The sequence below is a fragment of the Myotis yumanensis genome, unplaced genomic scaffold (genome assembly GCF_028538775.1).
Source record: "Myotis yumanensis isolate MYYU_CA2020_CCGP unplaced genomic scaffold, mMyoYum1.0.hap1 SCAF_7, whole genome shotgun sequence".
Classification (NCBI taxonomy): Eukaryota; Metazoa; Chordata; class Mammalia; order Chiroptera; family Vespertilionidae; genus Myotis; species Myotis yumanensis.
In genome coordinates, this window is record NW_027223758.1 from 56,476,731 (window position 1) to 56,502,976 (window position 26,246).

Consider the following 26,246-nt stretch of genomic DNA (forward strand, 5'->3'; position numbering starts at 1 on the left):
GTTATTTAAAAAAAGACTATGAAATAGCTTTTCGCCCATAGTTCAGTACAGTGTAAATTCTGTAATGTGCTTAGAATGAGCTGGAAAAGAGATGCGAAACCACTTTGGGCTAATGAGTGGAATCTTTATCTTTGTTGCATACCAGATACCCCACGGTGCGGCAGAACTATTTTTATTCTGCTAATTTATGAAATGTTAAATAGAATAAGTAATTGCTCCAACAAGTTATGCAACATGCTGCTTATTTTCAAAGTACAGTTTAATGTCTGGGTACCAGCACTTGATAGAAATCTTATAAGAACATCTTATACTTTGAGCTAGTTACATTTAAATTTGTTTAAGGCCGAAGTAGGAGAGTATGTTTATTTGCTAAAAGAATTAAGTAATAATAATTACTGTGCTGATTCTTGAGGTTAATATGACTTTCAGCTGAATTTGTTTTCATTGGTAGATGATTTTCTTGCCCTATTTTCATAAAACCAGACCCAAGAAATTTTAAGCCTTTTCACTTAAAAAAGAAGTGGGTGTGAGGGCCGAACCCTTAATTCCCTTGAGCCGTGAGGAGCTTCTTCCAGACTTCACCATCTGGGTATTGGTGTTTCTTTATAGATTCCTCCTTCATTTCTGTGGAATAGCCAGCTTCCTGTAAGAGACAAAACAAACAAAAAACACATTTGTTTTATGTATTTCTGCTGCTCCTAAATATGCTTTTAAATCTAAGCTAAAGGCAACTGAATTAGTACTTTTAAAATAAATGTTCTGGTTGTTTGAAATGGAGGAGAGGGCCACTTCTAGGATTAGTGCACAAATCAAGTTTCCTCTGATAGCTCAGCTTCTGAAAATGAGGCCTGACCTCGACCCTGTTGAGGGTAAAGGGCCCAGATAACACAATTGCACTCATACCTTGTCAGCTGACAGGCCTGCTAGTTGGTGCCAGTTTATTTGTTTTGTTTGCACAAGGAATGCACATTTTAAGGTCTCAGCTGGCGAGGAAAAGGTGGCATTAGAGGGGCCTTGTTGGACAGTTTCACCCCCAAACCCTGACCTGCAGGCCTTGGGAATTTGGTGTTGACTAACTAAAAAGCCATTGGTTTCTAAAGCTTTGTGCACTAGGGTCTAGCTCAGTGGTCGGCAAACCGTGGCTTGCGAGCCACATGCGGCTCTTTGGCCCCTTGAGTGTGGCTCTTCCACAAAATACCACATGCGGGCATGCACATACAGTGCGATTGAAACTTCGTGGCCCATGCGCAGAAGTTGGTTTTCGGCCTGGGCAAGTCTATTTTGAAGAAGTGGCGTTAGAAGAAGTGGGGGTACGTTCACTGAGGTCGACCCCTCAGATTGAGGACGTTTTTAGCAAAGGCCAGTTTAGGAGTACCCTAATTAAGTTAATAACAATATACCTACCTATATAGTTTAAGTTTAAAAAATTTGGCTCTCAAAAGAAATTTCAATTGTTGTACTGTTGATATTTGGCTCTGTTGACTAATGAGTTTGCTGACCACTGGTCTAGCTCAGGAGAACCAGTGCAGCAGTGGCTGGCTTGGGAGGCCTTCCTGCCCGAGCTCACCTTAGGAGGCATGTAGGAAGCATTCTTGATTGTCACAGGATACTTGAAATGTTCATGCAGGTGGTCGACATATTCACACATCCTAGGAGGAAAGAATCAGGTGGAGTATTAATGCCATAAGTTAGACCATTCACTTGGTGGCAACTGTTAAAGCAGAACGGGTGATACCACAGTGAAGAAAGGGTGGACGTGGTCAAGGCTTGGCTGATAACCACGTTTCCCTCAACCTCTGTGCCTCGGGTTCTTATCTATAAAAAGCAATGTGGAGGGTTGGATGAAATGAACCAAAGTCTCTTAACTAAAGGTTTTGTGACCCCAAAAGGATTCAATTTAGACTCCATAAGGATCTGGAATTATTTGGGTGCCTTTAGCCAAAAGTTAGATGAATAGATTAAAATCACCAAATGGGGTCCCTTCCAGCTATACACATGATTTAGAAGAGCACAGGTTTTAGGATCAGACCAATCTGTTCAAATTTGGTATCAGCCACTTTCTAGTTTTGTTATATGGAGCAAATGGCCTAACTGCTGCCTAACTTTAGTCACCAGCTAATGAACAGCAGCTATGAGGGCCAGGCATGTGCCCTGTGCAGGGGATACACAAAGGAATTGGCAAGAGAGGGCCTCATGCTTTCAGTGGACACAAATACTAAGCCATTGACTATATACTGTTTGCTCCCTCTCACCTATAAAGAACAGATGAACCAGCCCCATGGGAGAGACAGTTGAGCCTTGAAGACTGAACAGAGAACAATGTTCCACACAGAGAAATCACAACGCAGAGGTGTCGAGGTGTGACAGCACAGTGTCTGTCTGGTGGCTTTCTGCCAGCACAGTGCCATCCCTGAGCAGTGAGGCCTGCTTTCAGGAGAGCGGCAGGAGGCACTTTCCGTCACTCCTGGGCGGTCACAGTGCACAGCGGCTCAGGGCTGACCCTCTTTCTCATCCCTCAAGGCCTACAAGATTGGTTGGAACCCCCCCTTGGTCCTGCCTTCAGGAACTGAAATGAGAGGGGCAAAAGAGAATATCCTAGGAATGTTTTATGGTTTAAAATACTTTGGAGAGAGAAGAGATATTAGGGAACTCTATAAACTTCTTTTTCCCTAAGAATCCTGATTAAAAGTTAATACACAGAACACTGTGCAGCAGTTCCAGTGTATTTCCAGTACTGTATATGGAGTGCTTTCTGGACAGTTATTAATTAGAAGAAGGTAATGTAAAAACGTACAATATTAATACTTCCTAAATGTCCCTTAACAAAAGAAATACAAGTCTCTGAAAAAAACAAATACTTTAGACATATTAAAAGGCAGCATGTGCCTGCTCAATGCCCAGCTTAAGAAAGGAATCAGTACTTTATAAGTGAAGCCCCTACATGCCCTTCCAGGTCCATTTCCCTCACAATCCTGAGTCTGGTATTTACCTTTCCCAGGCATGTTTTTATGCTTTCACTATATGTTTCTAGGGATCTTTCTGCGATACCACATTTAATTCCAGGAGGAAAGAAAGCACAATGAATCTGCTTGTGTGCAGGCGACTGGAAGGAGATTGTCTTAGTTTAAAGCTCTTGTGGGATACGTTGAGAAATCAGAGGGAACTAAATGGTAATGATGTGACCAGGTCGGGGAGGAGTCCAGTGTTAGGAACAGGAGTTGGGCAGGGCAGAGAATACACGGATGATGGAAGTGGGGCTTTAGAAAGTCAGAAACAGGTGCTGGTTGAAGGAGTTCTGGTTTCCATTGGGTTGAAAAAATCACCTTCTCCCCTACCTCCATGTACTTAGAAAACAAGGTGATTCAGCTACCACGAACCCACTCCACTAAGTGAAAAATGACTACTTACTATAGGGTCTTCCTTGTTGCTGTCCCATGTGAAGTGGGAGCAAAACCAACCTGGCCTTTGAGTCGCAGGATGTCCCCAAGGACAGGGTTCTTAGAGCCTCTGGTCACCAGAGCAGGAATAAAAGATCTGGGCTGAGGGACACTGTGGAAGTTAACGCCACATCACTCACCTGTTTGTGAGGCTTGCAGAGACTGATATGAAGTCAAATAGAATCAGATGCTGAACCAGTTCACAGAGGCCAACTCCACCAGCATGGGGGCAAACAGGAACTAAAATGAAGGGAGATTTCTACTGAATGCCAGGCGTAGGGCAGAGAGAGGGAAGGGGTGAGAACCTGCGGTTGTTATTGCCAGCGAGGAGTTAAATCATCCATTAATGTTTAGGGATGAAATTCCAGGATGAAAATCATCAAAGATCCCCTGATTAAGCCTAAGAGAGAAAAAAAATTAAATGGCAAACTACAGAGGGAACCACAGGTGTCTGTGGGCAGGGAAAGGGAGGTTCGGTCTGCAGGATGCCACACCCTTACTTTCAAATTTCTTGGCCATCAGCAACACTGAGAGGTTTTCATTGACACTTCCCAGCCTGCAGCTGTCAATCTGGAGAAACTGCAGGGCTTTCGCCTGTAGGAGCTGCTTAAACATCACTCTGTTGTGGCACTGGAAATAGAATGTCAGTAAGATCAGCAGAAGCAACAGCCTTGGCCTTCGGGGTCTGCGAACCTGGCAACACGCCAATTCCAAGACCTTCCGGAAGCCTGGACTGTATTTATTCTGTTCTCACTTGGCATGAGTCAAACCCTGATAGTCCAGGTGGGGGCCTTCAGATCTCTTCTTTACAAATCTGCAGGTGGAACTGTGTGAGTCATGTAAAATCACACAGCTCGCCACCTCTTAAGGAATAACTGTCACAGCAAAGTGAAGCATCCGATGCTACACGGTGACGGGGATGAGCAGATGGCACGGAGGACAAAACAGAACTGTGGCGAAGCAGCACTGCTCCTTTTGTGGGGAAAACCGAGTCTGTTCCCTCTCCCTGCGCTGCTCGTGGGCTGACTGCCTCAGGTTTTGGCAGGCGTCTGTGCTTCGTTTGTAAGCACAGCCCGTGAACGCGGTCATGTTTACTCAAATTGGAAGCTGGCTTTCTTAGACCCACACATTGTATTTTATGCCTTGGCAAGTAGCAAGTTTAAATTGCTGCCTTATACATTTCCATTAGACACTTTGAAAAGGATACATGACCTTAGTCATATGAATTATAGAACAATCCAGAAACGTTTGACTATAGCTGACTCTTGACCCTAATGAAGTGCTGTAAGATGACCCAATTTCTAAGACTATGAAAATTTTCCAACTCCAAATACTAGGGATGTACCCGAACATCAGACGATGTCCTCCCTAGGTACCGACCCCAAGGAGACGTCACATACCTGTTCTCCCGTGGCAACGCCAATGCCTAATGGAATCAATGCCTATAAAATATAAGGCAGCCTACTGTTATTCTAACTTATCGAACTGAGAATTTAGTGTTTTAAAAGTTTAGAGCTATTTAACTAATGTTTGACCATTCAGAGCTGATTGCTGCGGAGTGGGATGAGGCACTCAGGGGCAATGTGTGCACAGGGGAGGGGCTGTGTGTGTCTGCAGAGAAAGGACAGCGCTTGTCCACCTGCTGCCATTAGCTCCCTTCCTGGCCATGGCTCTGCAGATTCTGGAACTGGGGCAGAGGTGAGGAACTGGGAGGAGACAGCCACGCAACAGTGGCTCCTCAGAGACTTGAGGCGCTCAGCCTCGGACTCCTTCGTAGAGACCACCACTCCTTTATTCCCATCTTGTCTCCCTGATGAGCCCCCTTGGTGGTTACTCGAGAGCCCTGTCGCCTCCAGCTCAGTGGGTGCCCAGAGATGCCACTTTACAGGTTGGGTCAGCTGGTGAGATGCTGGAATCTTCTGGCGATGCTGCTCTTTCTGTCCCCCCTGAAGCTACTTCACTCCCCACCACCTGGGCTCTAGGCCCGCCACTCCCCGCTCCCTGCCCCAATGGGACTGCAGAGCCACACTCCCGCCCCTCAGGCATCTTCATTTTCTCCCTGGCTTGGCCTTCCCATTGTTTAGGGAACAGAATCAATGAGGCTAATGGCTAACACTTTCTGGGCTATGGGTAGGGAGGAACAGTGGTAGAGGAGGAAAGCCACGTGACTTAGTCATTCTACCATCTTTAAAGCATATATATCTGACTCTGAAGATGTACCAAATTTTATTTCCTCCCTTGAATATTTCCTGAATCTGCCCTATTCAAGCTGCCCTCTACCTCCATTCATTCAAAAGCCTCCCAGCCTCTTTTTTTCTGCCCACTCCTCACCCCTCCTGTACCCGGGTCACCCACCATCCTACATGTTGCTACCAGGCAAGTCATCTTTATTCCCATTCTCTCATTCAAGAACCTACAGTGCCTCACTGTGTTCAGCTGCATCTTCTGAGCAGGTGGACCCCATAACTTGGTCCTACGCACCTGCCTTCCCCACAACCCCGACTCAGCACCCCCATTCCATCGGGTCCCTCCACAGCCCCACTGTGCTGACTCTCTCAGTGCCCCCCCCCCCCCGCCCCCGCCTTGGCTCCCCCGCCCCTTCTTCAGATGCCTCCCGAGAAGATGGCCTCCAGACATAAACAAAACCTGGGAGGGCTGAAGCCCAGAAGAGCTTCCGAGGAGGCTTTCCAGGCGGCAGTGGTTCTGGTCCCTGACTGGACAAGTCGGCAGCCACTGGGACCCGGCTATGCCACAGAACCCCAAGGCAGAAAGTCCTGTTTACCCATGAGCCCTCACCAGACTCGCATTCTGAGGCAACTCCTGGGAAGATTTCCGCTGTTTAAAATTAAAGGCTACGGTCACTCCACGGCCCCTGCTCGGTGTCCCTCACCTGCAGCGCAGCTTTCCTTACAGAATCAGCTCTGTTGTAGCTCCAGGAGGGGGCTCCTGCCGTTCAGCCCACACACGGCTCCCTCCGTGACCTTCTTTCTATGCCCTCAGCACGCAGGGCCCCGCCCCACGTCCCACCTGGCAACCTGCAAACCTGGCGTGTTGCCAGGTTCCCACAGCAGCAGGTGTTTCATGGATCTTAGTTTTTCTCTCCAGCCAGGCTGTGAAGTGGGAAAGTGGCGGGCGTTCCTCACGCACAGGTTTTTGTAGTGTCTGGTTCCTCACTCACCCCGCGGCCTATTGTTGAATATGGCTGCTCATGGAGCTTGCTCTGGTCAGAGGAATCCAAAAGCTAGAGCTCCCAGAAGTTACAGTTTTCCTTCTAACTTCACCAGCTGGCTGGTTTCTATATCAGTGCTGTAAGCTGGGCTAATGGGAAACCCTCCCTGAGAGATGGGATGTTTCTCACCTGTTCTGACAAATCAGGGAGAGAGGCCAGCCCCCAGTTAGGGTGGATTTGAGGAAGAGGGGTCCCAGTTTGAAGGACACAGACAGGCAGCCTTCTCTTGGGGAGGCCTGACCTTGACAAAGCTAAGCAAGCCTTTTCTCTTGAGTCATCTGTAGGGATCTACATTTTTTTGTTTTGTTCTGGATGAACAACATATTTTACTATTAGTCAGATTTCTATATTTACAAAGCATGACAACCATGTCTATTTACATTAACAGGATGGCTGGTAGCCTTTCAGCTTTTAGCCATTTTCTTTCTCTACAATAAACAGAAATGAAGGGCAGTAGATAAACTGAAGTGAACAAAAGCATGACAGGTCTGCAAGCCAGTACCCGTAACAAGTTACAATTATTTCAGCTACTTCATCAGGAAAAGGAAAAGGAAAAGGAATTGTAGGATCTGTTGCGGCTGCCCTGGAAAACCAAACAAAAATCCATGGCAGTGACAGGACACCAGCAGCTGCAGTTTTTCTACCTTGGAGATGGTGGCGTGGCCCAGAATGTCATCAGGAGAGGTGGGCTCCTCGATCCACAGAGGCCTGAACTCGGCCAGCTTTGCCATCCACTCCACTGCCTCGGGCACATCCCAGCGCTGGTTGGCATCCATCATCTGTAAGGAGAGATCCTTCGTGGTGAGGTCTGCCAGTGCTGACCTTGCAGGGCTGTGGCTCCTGGGCAGCAAATGTCACTCGGTGCCACCTGCCAGCAGAGCGAGGGAGCCTGACATTTCTTCTTTTGGAGGATCAGCAAGCAGCCGTAATAAAGGAAGCCAAAGAGCAGCCACAGAGACCAGGGTTTTGGCTCCAGATACTGCAAGTCCTCAAATAACATCAGGACATTATAATGATGAGAAGCTGTAGGAATTTAACTCTTGTTTATATCAATTAGACTACGGTAAAATTGACTCTGTGATACATCATTTCACTCAGAGTCACAGACCCTATCAACAACATTGAGGACTTACTGTATCTTCAAAGGAGATGTCCAGAAGGGCCCATGACAGGTGCTCACAGGCCCTGGAGCTCTGACCCAATCTGCATTTAGATGCCACCCGAAAACATTTGTGTTGCAGTGTTCATAGTTTGTAGGAACCGCTTTATCACATTCTGAATCATACGCAGCCAATACTAAGTTTGTTCAATGGTCATTTATAGGTGGCTGGCACAATAATAAATAATCCAAACTCCACCATTAATTTAGCACCTATGCCACGAGGCATTTTATGCATTTTGTCTAATTTAATGTTTATAATAACTCTATGAGGCAGTTCATATTAACCCAGTTTACAGATAAGAAAACTGATATGCAGAGAAGTAATTTTCCCATGAGTAAGTCAAGTAAATGGTGAGCTCAAGTCTAGGCCTCTCACTCCAAGGCCCTAGCTCTCTGTGTGCAGAGATCCTGCTTGGAAGCCAGGTGCTGGGTATGCAGAAACTAACAACAGGCTCCTCCATCCCCGACATTATCACGCTTTGAGAAGAGCACAGAAACGGCTATCTCTAGTACAGCAATTTTCAACCTTTTCACCTCTTGGCACACATAAACTAATTACTAAAGTACTGTGGTACATAAAAAATACAGTTTTTTGTTGATCTGACAAAAAAAAAGTATAATTTTGATTTACAAACACACACACAAAACCGTAATTATCTACCCTTTTTGCTCTAAAGTGACTTTTTAAAAAATCAGATGCTTATGTCCTGGCAGGTGTGGTCCCGTGCACCGAAAGGTTGCCAATTCAATTTCCAGTCACGGCACATGCCCAGGTTATGGGCTTGATCCCTGGTAGGGGGCGTGCAGGAAGCAGCTGATCAATGTTTCACTCTCACATCCATGTTTCTCCCCCCCTCTCTCTACAAAAAAAAGAGACGACAACAACAAAAAAAATCAGGTGCCTATACTTTGTATATAAGGATTTCTGGCACCAAGAATTAACCAATCAGATGCTACCTTATGTGACGTGGGGCAACTCTATTATATGACCTACATATTTATGGTTCAAAACAGGGCACTTACACCCAACAGCTACTGTTTGGCTGGCTGTTGTCATATTTTTACTTGACAGTCCAAGGGAAGAGAGGTCAGTGCCCCTGACTAAATAGTCAGGTATTGAAAGTTTTAACAATTCTTGCAGCACACAGGTTGAAGACTGTTGTGCCATGTGGTAAGAGTGCCCTCATGAAACATTATGAGACCCAGAAGACAGTACACACAGAATCAATCCTATATAATAAAAGGCTAATATGCAAATCGACTGAACGATGAAACGACTGGTGGCTATGATGCGCACTGACCATCAGGGGGCAGACGCTCAATGCAGGAGCTGCCCCTTGGTGGTCAGTGCGCTCCCACAGGGGGAGAGCTGCTCAGCCAGAAGCTGGGCTCACGGCTGGGGAGCACAGTGGCAGTGGCGGCAGCGCTAAAGATGTCAGACTTCCCCCGAGGGCTCCCGGACTGCGAGATGGCACAGGCCGGGCTGAGGGACCCCCGCTGAGTGCATGAATTTCATGCACTGGGCCTCTAGTTATTATAAATAATTTTGATGAGGATGACCTCTTAAGACAAAAGTAGCATTAACTCATGTATAAATAATGGGACATCTGATCCTAGGTCAAGGACTCCAAACTTCTATTTTAACTTATGAAATAAGTCTCTAAAACTTCATAAAAACATCTTATTGTGACTTCTTTTTATAAAAATACTAAAGGCCCAATGCACAAATTCATGCACCTTGAAAGGAACTGTGGCTTGCGAGGCTGTGGTGAACACGGGCAAGTCTCGGCCCATCCTCCACACCCCCACCAGGCACCTCCTGTCATGGCCCCCATTCCCTGTCTGCCAGCAGCCCCGCTCCCGCCGCTGCTCCCATGCGCTGATGGTGCAAAGCAATTGGGGCCAGCACCCTCAGCGGGTGCGAGTGGCAGTTGCTGCCCCGATCACCCCTGAGGGCTTCTCCACCGCTGACAGCACCAAGTGATCGGCACCGGTGCGGCAGCGAATGCGAGCAGGGCCAGGGCCAGCGCCAGCAGCAGGGGTGAGTGACACGTGGGAGCAAAAAATTTTCAGTAACCACCACAGGGTCACCCTGATGACAGCGACCAGCATCCCGCCTTTTATGACTTTCTTTTATAAAAATATTTAACACATAATAAGAAATCTTTTTAAAACTACACAGTTAGGAATACTGGTCCTTTCATTTATCTCAGTGAAAGTTCCAGCATTTCTTCAACAATAGCTCCCTGAGACGCACTTATCTAATGAGCTAGAAGTTGGTTGGACTTGTTAAGAAGGGAGATCAAATGTTTGACACATTGGGGCGCCAATGGGAGACCTGTATCTCAGCTGCATTCATATTAGCAAGAAACCCTAATCTTGATCTGAACTAGTTCTGCAGAATAAGAAAATTTTAAACTATCAGCCCCCTCCATTGTGTGGGGTTTTCTATTAAAGAGTTCACCTACTATAACAAGACCACAAAGCTGTACTTCCTCTGGCATTCAGCTTTAAAGTTCCCAATGTTTTTTAATCTTTGCTTGAAATGAATTGTAGTTTGGCCCTGGACAAAGGCTTCCCATATGATGGCGTGTTTCTCAGTGGGAGGAGAGGATATTTACCAAAGTCTTCTCAGGTCCAATCATGTTTCTGATGAGTCGGCATCTGCGGATGTCATCCTGGAGATCGGCACCAACTTTCACCTTAAACCTGTAAAATCAATTCGGTTTGACAGTTCATGTCCCTGGCTTAGGAAAGATATCTGGATTTCCTGCAGAAGTGACCGTCTCTGTCAATAATTCACAGATCACATTCTCTAGTAACTTCTTGCTCTTTCCTCATCAATCTTCAGACAAATCACTTGGGAAAAAAAAACAAAAAAAAACCTGTTTTTCCAAGTAAAGAACGGTATCTCTTTACTCACCATCAGGTCAATGACCATCAATTACCTGCAGACCTAAAGTGGGAAGGAACTTGAGAGAGCAGTTAGATCTTTACTAACACTAACTGGGTGTTTGTTGCGCCAAGAAAAAGAATTAAGAACGCAAAAGCCACAGACTTGAAGAGGAGGGGAGGGGCCTGGGAAGGAGTGCTGAGTAAGCCATCCTGTTAGCTCCCGAATGAAGAGTACTCGTGATAAAACACCCTTCTCTCCATGGTCCTTTAATAAGAGGGCTTCCTACTCAATCAACTCAGTGAGAGGCGGACCCCGCGGTGCAGGGGCCTGAGATGTGGGGGTTGAAGTGATTTGGTCACATAATCGCTTGCAGCAGCAGAGGTCTCCGTGACATCACAGCTGGCCACGTTAGGAGCTTCCTTCATCTGTTTGGACACTCAACTACTCTTGAGACCTGGGCCACCACACTGTTCCCCATGACTCTGCCGAGGCTGTTGTCTCGCTTTGCCAGGGGAGGCACGGTCGGCCGGAGTGTGACACTGCCATGCGGGAGCGGTGCCACCACCACGATGAGGCCGGCATCCTCTCCCGGGCTCTCCAGGCTCTCTGCCCTGCACACTCAATATCCAGGCTGCTGCTCCAGAACCTCTCCTTTCCATGATGCCTACCCTCTGTGCCAACAAAGCCCCCGTGCAGAACAACACGCACACGCAGGCATCTGCTGCCATTCTCTCCCCTCCGCTCGGCACTAGACACATTTCCATCCCAGGTGGGAGCGTCAGCTTCTGATGCAGCTTCCTGGGGTGGGGGCCTCTGCGAGCTCTCCTCAGCCTTCCCTGGCTCACCAGCTACGACTGCTCCAGGCTCTCCTGGTTACGTGCACAGAGGGAACGGGGCAGCATTTGCTGAGCACCTGCTAGGAATCCTGACTGTGCTGGTCTTTTTCAGATACAGCAACTCTGAGGGGAACCATGAGTTAATATTATTCCTGCCCTAGCCGGTTTGTCTCAGTGGATAGAGCGTCGGCCTGCGGACTGAAGGGTCCCAGGTTTGATTCCCGTCAAGGGCATGTACCTGGGTTGTGGGCACATCCCCAGTAGGGGGTATGCAGGAGGTAGCTGATCGATGTTTCTCTCTCATCAATGTTTCTAACTCTCTATCCCTCTCCCTTCCTCTCTGTAAAAAATAAATAAAATATATTTAAAAAATTAAAAAATATATATTATTCCTTATTTACAGGGAGAGAGAACATGAGGTTCAGAGAAGTTGAGCAACTTGCCCATGAACACACAGCAAGTACTTGCAGGCGATGAGGGAAAAAGGTAAGATTTGATTCAGAATTCATCACATTTCTAAGCCTCTTCCCACTGCATCATGCTGCCTCCTTTAAGTTCTCACTCCCCCATCCTGTATTTAGCTGAGCAGTTCACAAGCATACAGCCCTCTCAAACACACACATCACCCAGGGGTCTTGTTAAAAGGAAGATGCTGGCCGAAACCGGTTTGGCTCAGTGGATAGAGCGTCGGCCTGCGGACTGAAAGGTCCCAGGTTCGATTCCGGTCAAGGGCATGTACCTGGGTTGCGGGCACATCTCCAGTAGGAGATGTGCAGGAGGCAGCTGATCGATGTTTCTCTCTCATCGATGTTTCTGACTCTCTATCTCTCTCCCTTCCTCTCTGTAAAAAATCAATAAAATATATTAAAAAAATAAATAAAAAAATAAAATAAAATAAAAGGAAGATGCTGACCCAGCGGGTCTGGGGGGAGGCCTGGGAGTCTGCATTTCTGACCACCCAGGGGAGGCTGATGCACTTGTCCCACAGACCACACCTTGAGCAGCAAGCGGCCAGGCGGCCAGACTGACTGAGAGCCATGGAAAACCTGGTGACTTATCCCAGCAAACGAGCCTCCTTGAGCTGCACTGATGCTCACAGTGACTAGATTAAGAGATGATGGTCTGTATTCTGCACTGTGTCAGGATCCAGAGCCACTGACAGCCAGGTTATCCAGAGGAAGATCCTAGGCTGCCAGGGCTCCACAACCATGCAGGAGGGAGACAGGAGAGAAGAGGGAAGGGTGATTCTGGAGAGGACACAGCCCAGGGGCAGAGAAGGGCTATCTCAGGAACCAGACTCCTGGGAACTCTGAAGATTTGGGACCAGTGACTGGTCCCAAAGTTACATGGAAACAAAGAGCTCACGACATTGAAGCTCTTTCTAACACGCGAAGTGCTCCAACCACGCAAAAGTGCCTCATAAAGTTACGCTCGCTGCTTCTGAAGGTTTTCAAGTAAAAGCTGAATCAGCGCTTGTTACTGATAGTGAAGCGTGGATTTCTCGGAATCTGCTCACACCGACTGGTGCTTGAAACCAGCGATCCCCAAGGCCTCTTTCAACTCTGATGTCCTAGGATTCCAATTAGGACTCATGTCTCATCTTTGAAAAAAGAGCCTGGCTTAGGCTGAACATCTCTTAGGTGTCCCTGCACGCCAGACTGCTCCTGGGAGAACCCCTGGCCTCCTTAGTGCCCTTTGATCCTGGCTCCTCTCCATTGCCGAGCCTCTCGTGCTGCCAAGTGGAAAGGTCAAGTTCATTACCACACAAATAAGTTACCTGGTCCAGCCGCCCTTCAGTGCCTCGGTGCAGAGCTGCGGGGAGAAGAGCACAGCCATCACCAGACACTGAAAAGCTCTCTTGGTCTAACGAGCACCTCAGTCATTTCTGATCTGGTCCCACAAATGCTGTGGCTGCAGCAGGAACCAGAAGGACAGCCATGTGTTGTTTAAATTCAGAGCAGAAACAGCTTAGCCAACAGCGTAACTCTTTGTATTTGCAGGGTGACTTTCTTTCCTCGTGTCTATGGGAACCATTTCTTTCACTGTCACAACACTCCTGCAGGAGGAATGGAGCATTCATATCCCTCTTTTTAAAACTCTAATATTCTGTAGCATCCACGGAACTAGTGGGTGTAAGAGTAAGAAACAGAATCTAGTCTCCCTCGCTTTCTCTCCGCTGTGGGTGAGTATAGTATGAGGGGAAAGAGTGGTAAGTCAGCCATACAATGATTGCACGCCACGTGCCAGGCACTGTGCTGCGAGCACTACACAACTTACAGCATTTTTCTGAATCCTCAAAACCCCCCTTGAGGTAAAAGACTGTTTCCCCAACTCACAGTGAGGAAACTGAGGCTCAGCTAGATTGCATGTACCACTGCACACGGTTACGCTGCTGCCTCTGCCTGGGAATCAAATCCTAGGCTGTCGCCTTTCAGAACCCGAGGTGGGAGTCACTGGCCACAGAGTCCCAGCCTGTGTCCCCATCCTCTGTCAGAGTCCCATGTCCCCAATGTGAATGGTGCTGCTTTTGCTCAAGTATAAGTACTTCCAGAATGAGGCCTTGGAGTCATATGATTTAGAAAGGCTAACAAGAAAATATTAAAACCCTTCCAGAAAGCCAGGAGTATAAATCCTGTCTACCAAGCCAGGTTCAAATACTCACCTTCTTCAGCGTGTCGTCCGAGTACCCCAGCCAGGCGCACGAGGTGGTGTAGGCAGGGTAGCCATGCATTAGCATTTGCTCTTCTGTGGAAACACGATGCTTGTCCACAGTTTGTTCCTCCCAGGGACCTTCAGAATTAGATTGCCTGTAGCTAAGCTGCTGCCCCTCAGACAATCTCCTTCTGATACTGAGCCCAGCCCTCAGTCCAGCCCCTGGCCACATGCAGGATCATGCACATTCTGAGAATGTCGAGTGGAGGATGGGGATGTGGGTGAGGGGTTAGGGGCGATATGAGGGGTCAGGAGTCCCTCTAGCCAAAGGCCTTCCTGTACAGTCACACTCAGGAGGCTTCTTTATCCAGACTCAGCTGGCTGCTGGGCCTGAGGCGTTTGGGAGGACAATGTGAACCCCCAAGGGGCAGGGACACTCAAAAGTAAACAACGATAACAAACGTAATGATGGAATTTTTCTCACAACCCACCTCTCTCTTTTTTACCAACTTGACCTTCCTGCAGGATTTCTGGAAAAAGTAAAAAGCACCATCACTCTCCTAGACAACAGATGTTGCACACATGATGTTGTTTACACATCAGCATGTGCAGAAAGCTTCCCGTTCCATCACTCACCATAGGCTTCCTCCTCAGTCAGGACGTCGGTGATGTACCTGAAATCGATGCAGGACAGCAGCGTCCGGGGATCCTGGCAGCGTGACAGGAGGGGGAGAGGTCCAAATCAATTCACAAGCAGATTATGTTTCTAAGAATCTGCTTACACTGATACTTGGGGCTTATCCTGGGATTTGTGTTATGTTGTTTGATTCTCTCCTCCCTTGGTGTAGGGTCTCTCCTAGGATCACCGCCGCCTCCTGATGAAGTCTTTAAGGCCCTCATGCTCCACTGGCCCCTTGCTTCTTCCCCGTCTCTCCTTTCCCTTGAAACCTAGATTCCCCCATTCCAGGCTTCTGGAAAGAGGACGGGGTGTGAGGCAAGCACTCGGCACAAGTTAAATGGATAGATGAGCGCAGTCACTCTATATGTCACTGCTCCACCCGTCAGGGCTGACCGTGATACTGGAGCAGCGTAGAGGGAGAGGAAAGAAGGCTGGTCTCCGAGCCAGGCCCCTCAGGGTCAACCCTGTGCCCACTGTTTCTTAGCAGCAGAACCTTGGGCAGGTTCCTCTCCTGTCAAACAGGGGCAGTTCACTGTACCGACAGGAACAGAGGGGATTAACTATGCGAGTGCCCCGCCTGCTGACTGCCTGGATGGTCACTGGCAGTGCTCTCCCCACCCCTTCCTGCCCAGGCTCAGGGCTCTGGCCACACAGGGAGGCAGACATTCAGCTAGGCCTCTGGCTGAGACCTCCCTCATTCCAATCAACTGTCATGTGGGAAGCAACCCGTAGCTTCCCCACTCGGGTTTTACTGTAACCAATAATGCTCCACTATAACCGTTAAAAATCATAAAAGCTCTTTCAACGCTGAGGTTCTTCTTTTAAGAGTACTGGCATTGAAAGAGGGGACGGGATCCAAAAGAATGGGAAATCCACAGGTGGGATTTCAAGCACCTCGGGTCATTCAGTTTTGAGGGCCTCTTCCTGCATCCCTCTGAAAGGCTAATCTTGAGCCTGAAGGTCTATATCCATCCCTTCAGATGGTGCCCCCAGGCCACCCACAACCATGACAGAGAGATGATATGATAGCCTCCTGTCTCTTTTCTCCTTAACTGTGATGCCACATTGTAACCAGGGTCTCCCTTTGTTGATTACCAGAATCTCAGCAACCATCCGAGGCATCACCTGAGGCAGCTCGTGCTCAGAGAAGTTAAGTGACACGCCCAGGGTCACCCAGCCACTACGTGGTAGAGCCCGGGTTCAAAGCCAGGTCTGCCTGATGCTGAAGATGCACACCCCTCCTATACACAGGTGGAGGAGAAAGGAGAGCGAGGTGTGTATCCTCAAATTCAGTGGGTGGCTCCCATCCTGCTGGAATCACAAGAGTCTCAACAGTCACTTTCTTTTGAAGTCCAAGTGACCAAAGAGTATCCTAATAATATCTTGCTCTTCAGGGTTTGTAAAGCACTTTTCTTATTTGGTCTTTCAAACAATTCTATCCGGTTCCCAGAGAAGTTAGGATCATTTCCTTGTCATAGTTAGAAAACGGAGGCTCAGAGAATTTGCATTATGTGTGAAAGCAGGTGTGTGTGGCGGGGGGGGGGGACACCTAACTCAGTGCTTCCCACCCTGCCTGCAGGGGCCACAGCTGTTACTGGTTTCATGCTTTATCATCACTATAGTGGTCCACAGACAGTCCTGAGTATATTCACTGATTATCTAAAGGCAAATAATCCATGAATCCATTTCATTTACAGAAACAAATATAATGTGAAAGAATGTACTTACCATGTCAACAAGTAACTTCCACAGAGGCTTGAAGAAAAAAAAGAAAGATTTGTAAAACATGTATCAAATAAACGCGAATTCACCTTATCAAACACCTGCCCACCTACCTACCAGTCTCAAATGCTGCCACCTAACACCTCACCTCTGCTGTCCCCTTTCTTTCTCAGCCCTTTCTAACTTCTACAATCTAACTTTCTACTTCTACAACCTCCTAGCTACTGCCAACATCTCTAAGGGAGAACAAAATTAAACAAAAGCCTCCATTCCCTTTGGGGGCTGCTGTGTCTTGGTCTTTCAGGCTGCTTGTAGAGCAGTGGTTCTCAACCTTCTGGCCCTTTAAATACAGTTCCTCATGTTGTGACCCAACCATAAAATTATTTTCGTTGTTACTTCATAACTGTAATGTTGCTACTGTTATGAATCGTAATGTGAATACCTGATATGCAGGATGGTCTTAGGCGACCCCTGTGAAAGGGTCGTTCAACCGCCAAAGGGGTCGCGACCCACAGGTTGAGAACCGCTGTTGTAGAGGCAGTGTTTATTCCTGTGCTCGCACTGTGCTGTTCCACAGCAGTGCCCCTGAGTGACTTACCTTTCCCTCCTGCTTGGCCCACAGGTCCCACACAGCATTGAGAATGGCCGCCGTAGCCAGATGCACAACACCTTTCTCAGGACCGATCTGGGTAGGAAGCAAAACACACCAGCACGTCTTAGATATTTAGGTCCTCTGACCAGGCTTACGTTTCAAGAATTGAAAGGCACTTAAAATACTAAGTTGTGTTTTTTAATAATGACTAATCTACAGAAAAGTTGCATGACTAGGGCAAAAAGCTCATATATATGGTATATATAGTAAAATATAATATAAATAAAACTTATTTTACTGAACTATTTAAGACTAAGTTACAGCTCAGACCTGTGTGGCTCAGTGGTTGAGTGTCATCCCATGCACTAAGAGATCACAGGTTTGGTTCCTGGTCAGGGCACACGCCTGGGTTGTGGGCTGAATCCCCAGTGGGAAGCATGTGGAGGCAGCCAATTGATGGCTGCCTCTTCCTTCCTCTCTCTCTAAAATCAATAAAAACATATTTCTTTGCTGGAAGCCGTTCCACCCTTGCTGCTTGACGCAGTCACTGCAGGGAAGAAACATCTGCACAGCTTATGTTTCAAGGGACCTGGCGTATATGGCATACTGTTCTTAATATGTTTGCTCCCACTCTTAATGCTATGTGTTTTAAACAGGACCACCTCTCTGAGAAAGGTTGTTTCCCCAGGTGAGGATTTTTATCAGTAAAACCCCTTAACTAAGTGCCAGGCAGGTAGTTAATCACTTTAACTACGAACAATCACGCTTAAACTACATAATCTTTACTTGGGATGGTCTCCTTCAGTTACTTCCTTGTAGCTTAATAGAACAATAGAGTAACCTTGGAATGGAGATAAGAAAGGCCCTAACCTTTGGAATAGAATGGATAGGATTAAGATCAAATAGGATAAATACAAATGTAAGAGGACAATAAAGAGAGGAACCTGGCTAGGAGGAACCTCGCCACGATGATCACCTGAACGCTGCCTCCGTGTCATTCATTCTTCGCTGACTCCGTCCACACCTATGGGGAACCCCTGGACCTGTTGGGGCTGGACCCCAACATTTCTTTAAAAAGGAGTAAGTTGCAGATATCATGCCCCTTAATCCTACTTACTTCAGTGTGTAGTTCCTAAAAACAAGGATGTTTCTCTTACAAAACCACAGTACAATGATCAAATTCAGGGACTAGAACATTAATAGAAATCTATTAGATTTCTATTAATAGAAGCAGTTCATAATCAATTTCACCCGGCCGAAATCACGGTTCGATTCCTAATCAGGGCACATGCCCAGGGTTGTGGGCTCGATCCCCAGTGAGGGGCATGCAGAAGACAGCTAGCTGATCAATGATTCTCTCTCATCATTGATGTTTCTATTTCTCTCTCCCTCTCTCTCCCTCTCTGAAATCAATACAAATACATATTTTTTAAAAATAAAATTTCACCAATTGTCCCAATAATGTATTTTATTTTATTCACATACTGCATTTAGTTGTCATGTCTCTTTAGTCTCTTTATCTGGAATAATTTTTCTTCTTATTTTAAAAATGTTATTGACATTTTTAAAGGGTACAGGCAATTGATGCATATACAGTCCCTCAATCTGTGTTGATCTGGAGTTCCTTTGTGATTAGATCCAGTTTGAACATTTTTGGCACAAATTCTACATATGTGATGTTGCCATTTGTTTTTCTGTTAGGGCTTTCAACTTTCAACACTTGGGTAAGTTATTGTCCATTAGGCTTCTGCACTGTGAGGTTACCACGTTCCCTTTCTATGTAAGGGTACTAATATTGCCCCCAACATTTTAACGCTCATTGAAATTCTTGCCTCAAACAATTATAGTTACAATGATTGTCTAATGTTATCATTCCTTTTATACTAGTTTGTATTTTATTGTAATGGTTGTTTGTTTATTATCCAAATGAACTCATGGGTTCCCATGTTACTCAATGAGTTACAAGCCATTACTACCATATTTATTTTGATGCTTGAATTGTCCCAGATTTGGCCACTGGGGACTTCTTCAAGAGGATGCCTTTCAAAGCAAGTTTAACTTTGCAGAAGTTACAAATGAAATGGGAGGCAGTGTGAAAGGGCTTCTCTTTGCCTTTCTATATTCATGGACTGAAGGCAGAGCAGGGTTAGGGAAAGACAGAGCTGGTGTCAGGAGACCAGGGCAAGGTCCTCGTTACTGGACTGATCTTAATGGGACAGAATCCTTTCTCTGGGAACCTCACTTTTTTCATACCTTGAACTTAGGGTTCAAATTAAGGTCTATACACATAAAAGGTGCCCTGGTCTCTGTCTTCTTAACTTTGCTCTTCTCTTATGTTTCTGTCCTCACATGATCTCTCCCTCAGAAAGGCTGCCCATTCAGCACTTCATCCTCCAGAGGGTCTAGGCTACTTCTTCCCACTCAGGGAGTGGAGATGAAGTCCAGAAGGGCAGAGATAGCTATCGGATCCAGATTCAAGTCTTACAGAAAGGAATCAATTACCTCAAAACACCGGATGTCTAAATGGTTCAAGTCCTAATTTACCTGAACAAAATGTTTCACATTTTTCACAAAGGACATCTTAGACCTTAGTAACGTTTTTATAGAAGCGTTTTACAAAACAGACCCCTTACCCATCTGAGTTGCCCATCACTCGTGAGCTGTCTGTAGAAACCTCTGAAGTCACCCACAATGTCCGCAAGGTCCTTGTTAAGCACATGGTGGGCCAGAGCATTCACAGCACAGACAACTGTAAAAAAGGATGTAGTTCTTATGTATGTTTTGGTATGAATTCAACAAATTAAGACATGCAAGCACCACAAACAAACTAATGTTGGCATTTTATGAAAATAATTTTAAGTTAAAAAGGTACATGCTTTTAAAAACTGCCCCACACATGGCTTCTGTGGTTATCACACAAGTAGAACAGCTGTTAATCTGTATACTGAGCTTAATTTCTGAGTTGAGAAAACATTTTGATTGGTTGCCGTGTGAAAAACAGACCGTAGATCTGAAAATGTAAAGCATGTTCCAAAATTATTTTCTTGTTCATTCTGTAAAGTGTCCAGAGAGTTAGATTCAAAATTAAACCTTGTTAGTTTATTGTTCCAAAGGATAAGAAGACTAACTTATAGAATTTTTAAAAACGCCTTTTCATTATTGTCAAGTATAGAAAATACCTTGAATTCACAACATAACACACTATTAAAGATGAAATAAAATGAATTTTCAGTTAGTCTAATACATGCAAAATGTTAAAGTACATGAAAACACTAGTCATAAACATTAAGTTGCTTACTATTATTGACTTACTTATAATATAATACATTTTTCATAAGTAATTTGAAGGTTAAAGTTAATTTGGGTCAGCATAATCATCCATTACTTACTTTTGGTGTTTTATTGAAAAGGCTTTGTTATTTCAGATAAAAAATAAGTGAAGTAACAAATTGAATGGGAATTTCTTTCTATCCTTTGCTCAGCCTATAAAATACTTCATCTATGTGTAAATGAGAAAGAAATTTTCTGTAAGCTTACTGTGTTACAGGGAACTTAACCAAAATAATCAAATCATCAACTTATGCCCAAAGCAATTAATTTATTAGAAAAAATTTTTATAAGCTTGTTTGGTGTTACGATTGCTTCAATATTAAAATTCTCGGTTCATTTACTAGAATGATTGTTGAGGTACTGTTTTACTATGAATCATATCCTGGGAGAAAGACCTTTGAAAGTATTTGAAACATGCTCTTAGGACATACATGGCCTCTGGGTGAAAAAGCTCTCAGATGATAATGTACTTGTTCTCATATGGAGCATCAGGGCTGAACCAACGATCCGGGGTTTCTCAGGGCTTTTGTTAATGGGATACGGAATCATTATAGTGCAGATATTCATACCCTATTGTTGCGAGAAGACAGAATCCTTCAGCCCTTGATGGTTGGTGCTCTTGAATTAAAGCCTTTTGAAGAGTGTGACTCAGAGAGAAGTGTACCATTATCTACATCAAACCTTCGTCTCACCGATGAGATGGTTGCTAGAAATCACTGACGGAAGCACACCTCTGGTTTGTGTCACAAAGACAAGAGCATTTAACTAAAGCTAAGGATGATCTCATCTTCACAGCTCTAAGAGACGCACAAGCAACACTGATATATTCACCTGTAGCAGTGATTTTCAACCGTTTTCATCTCATGGCACACATAAACTAAATACTAAAATTATGCGGCACACCAAAAAGTATATTATATGTTTTGCTGATCTGACCAAAAAGAAATAGACATGATGTTGATTCATTCATATTGTTGTGTTGGCTGTTGTCATTTTTTTATTTGACAATCTAAGAGAAAAAAGGGCAGTGCCCCTGAATAAATAGTCAGGTACTGCATGTTTTAAAAATTCTTGCAGCACACCAATGTGTGGCACTCCAGCTGAAAATTGGTGGATGTTACTTGCTCAAACTGAGGCCACTGCAAGAAGTTAATTAAGTTTGATGCATTCGATAAAAATTTGGGTTGTGGTAGTCTGATTCCAGTGTGGAGAAAAAGTCCACTTCAGGTTTGAATGTCTGATGCAATAGCTGGGAAATTCATCTGGAAAAAAAATGGCCCTTGAAGGCAGCTTCTTGCTGACTAACTTCAGGGCTCCTCTGCTGTACTACATCACTCAGGACTCAATTCACGGACCTTCCACCATGGGAAGGACAACCATGGCTTCTGAGCCTGAGTGCTGATGGGAACCCTTAAGGCTGCTTTTGGTCTCTAAAAATTCCTTCTCTTTTCCTTTTCTTACTTAAAAACAACTGTATTGGTCTATTCAATACATTAAAAAAAACAAAAAAAACGTAATCTACCCTTCCCTCCCCCCCTCCATACACACACACACACACACACACACACACACACACAAGCACTCTCTTCCTGGTAATGAGGAAAGGCTTTTCTTTCTCTTTTTTTGGATCATAAAAGAATGATTAGGTAAGTAATCTGATAAAGGATGCAGGAGAAATGTGATGAGCTCATGGGATTTTTTTCATCTTTAATGTGAATACCCTGTAACACATTCCGTGAAACTACAGTGAGTCACCTGATTTATGTAGCAAGGTTAACATTAAAATGGATTCTGTCATGTTGTGGTCTGAAAAAGGCAGAAGATAACAACATCACCACAAAAGAGCCACTTAGTAAAGTCGTAAGGAGATGGAAATCGACTTACCCCTGCCAGAGAAGTCAGTCATGACAGCCGGGTGGGGTGGGCTTGGAGGAGGGGAGAAACTGTGCAGGCCCTAAAGCGCTGAACTCAGCAACTAGCCCAGAAGGGCCTCGTGTCTGTGCTAGGAGCATGCAATGTGCACAGAGAACCTCCACTGTGAGCGAGTCAGCAGAGTTCAAAGTCTTGGCTGTTAACAGAGAGTGGTTACAATGGTTGGCCCCAGAACGTATTTTGTAACCTTGCTGAGTTTTATGCAACCCTTGGGGTCGCCCTGTATGGTCTGAAGCATGGAGAAAGCAGGTTCATAAAGTGCTCAACTTAAATCAGAGACAAGTCACAGAAAAAGCTGGAAACACAGCTCACAAACGCACCAAGGTCAGTGGTCACTGCCTTGGGGCTTAATGAAGAGGACAGGGAATTATGCTGAGTCTCCTCCCTTCTGTCTGGCAAATTCTTGGTTACCCTTCAAGACTCATCTCAGAGCTCCACCACCGCTCTGAAGCCATCTCTGACCCTCCTGGACAAGAAATCAACCCTCTCTCCAAGTGACTTTTTAAAAATAGCTCTTCTAAAAATACAGCTCTCACACTGCACTATTATTTCTTTTGCGTGTCACCCCGAGGAGTTTGTGCATTTCTTCTCCTTAAATGTAGAACTGTCTCCTTTCTCTCTTTTTACTTTTATTTTTTAAATATATTTTTATTGATTTCAGAGAGGAAGGGAGAAGGAGAGAGAGATAGAAACACCAAGGAGGAGAGAGAATCATTGATTGGCTGCCTTCTGCACATCCCCACACTGGGGATCGAGCCCACAACCTGGGCATGTGCCTTGACCGAGAATTGAACGTGACCTCCTGGTTCATAAGTCAATGCTCAACCACTGAGCCATGCAAGCCAGGCTCCTTTCTCTCTTTTAAACATTCTTATCTCCAGCACCTAACAAAGTTCTTGATATACGTGAGCACCGAAGAGGAGTTTGTAGAAGAACTGGCTGATGGCGTGATGGAATGGCATCTCTGTAGAAAGCTGAACAGCGGCCACCTTGGTAGTATCCACTTACAGTTCAAGAAAGTTTCCCTTGGTGCTCTCTCTCTCTGTCTCTCTCTCTGTCTCTCTTTCTCCCTCCCTTCTTCTCTCCCTCTCCTTTTATCTGCTCAACAATATTAAAATCTTTCAGTGGGGCAAGACTTTGATTCTACAGCTAAGAGTGTTGATGGTGCAAATATCCACGGAGAATCACCACCACAGTTAGTGGCTAGTTGAGCAGCTGTCTGGATCTCAATTTCCTTATTCTGAAAACTGAGGGACTCAAGACCAACTCTGAGCTCTGGTCCAGCTCTGAGAGGACAACTAACTCATGGCTTAATGTGCATCCTACACAATCTGCTCTTCCCAGATGAGAGCTCTGACATTGGGCAGGGCCAAAGGCCTTTTCTGCATGAAGAGCAATGAACTTGAAACCAACTCAGTGTGAAGTATTTTGAAAAATTAGTAGACTCACTGTGCACATCACAATAAGCCTCGCTATGTGAGTGCACATCAGTCCCTGCCATGTCCCTCAGTCACTTGCCTAATTCAGGTCCTCAAAGCTCTGCAGAGAAATGAACTGAGATGCAAGGAGTGTCCCGTAATCTGTCCATGAGTACAAGGGGAGAACCAAATTCTGCCACTTTTCATTTCTCCCAATGAAATGAAGAAAGCATGAAAGATTGTTTTTACTCACTTTGAGCAGTAAATACAGAGAAAAATAAGGCCAAACTGGAATCTCAGTGAAATTTAAGCATTCTGGAACCTTAAGAGAATGTTCAACTCACCAACTTCAGTGCCTCTTCCCAGAGTGAAAGTAATTCCATGCCCCCTGAGTCCATCTTCCGCATCCGTCTCTAAGACGACATAGGCAGCCGAGTAGTCAGGGTCCATGTGCTGCAGGGAAAATGTCCCCCACCCACACGACACACACATGAGAAATCTGAAACCTGACCATGACATCACTAAGAGTAGAAAACACAACAGGCGATAAGCAAGAAAAGCTCCAATCTGATGGAACCCTGGATAGACCCCAAGGAAGAGGCAGGCACTCTCATTGGACAACAGTGATGTTCTCCTGAAGGAGTCAAGTAATCTTAGCAAGTGCACTGTGGACACTTTTCATGCCAGTGTGCAGGTGTGTCTCCTTTGACGGTCAGCTCAATTTTAAACCCAGGAGTTTCACCCACAGCTATCGGTCAGCTCTTTGAACAGCTATATTCACAACCAGCTTCAAACGGCACAAGCCAAGGTTTTAGAAATTCCCGCATAAAATTGGATTTCTCTTCATTGCAACCATTGAGAGCAGGAGGTTTTTAAAGTGGGTGTTTTTAAAGTCATGTACCATAATATAAGAAAAGAGACATAAAGATTTTAAAAGGCAGAAAGAACTTAATCTCAGAAGAAAGGGCATTCTTTTAAATGTGGTGACTTTGTTTAGATAGTATTTTTAAATGAGAGGCCTATTTTTATAAAATATTTCAGGTACACAAAGAGCACAGGTAAGGAACATCAGTGTGCCCCTCACCCACTTAAGAAGCACAACGTTAACAGTGTGAACTGGAGTCCTCAGGGACCCATTCTCTTCCCCGACTCAGGTGACAAATCACCATTATTGTCACATGAATGTTTCTTACTTCCCAGCATGTGTTCACACATTCATACCCATCCTACCTTGTTTTTCTAGTGTAGTCAACTCATCAGTGGACCAAGTGGGGGCAGTGAGGATCCAGTGGGTGACAGGCCTCAGAGACCCGGGGCAGAACTCATGTATTTGGGAACCATTGCACTTAGACGGTGGTGGTGGTGGTGGTGGTGTTCCTCTATCACTTTCAGTAAGCAAAGCGCCCTGCAGTATTTAGGTAGGAGTCAACGTCGGTGCCTTTACTGCATCTCCAAAGATTGATATTTGCCTAACTCTTTACAGTGACGAGTCCTTTCTAACCATATTTTCAGTCCTTTCACGAGAGCCCCCTCTCACATGACTCAGTTCCTAGGAGCTTGTTTGTCTGGCTTCCCAGCCAGATTGTGACTCCCTCATTTCATAGAAGGGCCCAAGAGGTCCAGAGGGATTCAGGGGTCCTCAAACTTTTTAAACAGGGGGCCAGTTCACTGTCCCTCAGACCGCTGGAGGGCCGGACTATAGTTTTAAAAAAAACTATGAACAAATTCCTATGCACACTGCACATATGTTATTTTGAAGTAAAAAAACAAAACGGGAACAAATACAGTATTTGTATTTGCATGTGGCCCGCGGGCCGTAGTTTGAGGACCCCTGGTAGGGACTTCTCCAGGTCACACAGCAGGCTGTGGCATAGGCAGGATCGCCACCAAAACGCCCAGCACCGGCTTCCCGGTCCCCAACACCAAGTTCTCAGTGCAGAAGCAGCCAGGGTTGTATGCTAGGGTTTTGTTGCTTATTACGCCTTTCTACCCTTTCCAGCAAGATGTGGAGTGTAAATGTAAAAACCGGAATATTCTACGCCAGCGAAAATGAAAGAAAAGAAAAAACCCGGGAGGGTGGAACGTTTCTGTTGGCTTTCGCTCCTTTCCCCAGCCGCGCTTTTACAAAACTCTTGCAAAGTTGGGAGCCTCCCAGGGCTGGCGGGGCTCCCCGCGCCTAAGCGGGCCCTGGCATGGGCAAGGCGGGAGGGCACCCGGAGGTCGGTCAGCGCTTACCATGGCGTCCGAGCCGTGGCCCCCGAGTGACGTGGGGAAGCGCACGTCGCGGACGGAGAGCCGGGAGATCCTGCCGCCCACCATGCCGCCGCGCACCCGCAGCTGCCCGGCCACACCAATGGGGAT

General features: G+C 45.8%; 1 protein-coding gene across 5 annotated transcripts; it reads right to left on the reverse strand.

Annotated features, from left to right (window-relative positions):
- Positions 1–225: 225 nt before the first annotated feature.
- Positions 226–26,246, reverse strand: ENOSF1 (enolase superfamily member 1). 5 transcript variants are annotated; one of them, XM_070420541.1, is made up of 16 exons: positions 26,121–26,239; positions 24,230–24,338; positions 19,839–19,954; positions 17,212–17,298; positions 16,620–16,646; positions 14,849–14,921; positions 14,704–14,742; positions 14,223–14,350; positions 13,338–13,372; positions 10,450–10,537; positions 7,311–7,445; positions 4,838–4,879; positions 3,938–4,067; positions 3,578–3,677; positions 1,568–1,649; positions 226–643 (listed from the first exon to the last, which is right to left on the reverse strand). In XM_070420541.1, the coding sequence occupies exons 1-16, from the start codon at positions 26,202–26,204 to the stop codon at positions 542–544; spliced, it is 1,377 nt and encodes a 458-aa protein (XP_070276642.1). In that variant the 5' UTR covers positions 26,205–26,239; the 3' UTR covers positions 226–541. The 5 variants fall into 5 exon arrangements, with proteins under 5 accessions (XP_070276642.1, XP_070276644.1, XP_070276643.1 ...); XM_070420543.1 differs by having other exon boundaries at positions 14,223–14,305; positions 26,121–26,238; XM_070420542.1 differs by lacking the exon at positions 4,838–4,879.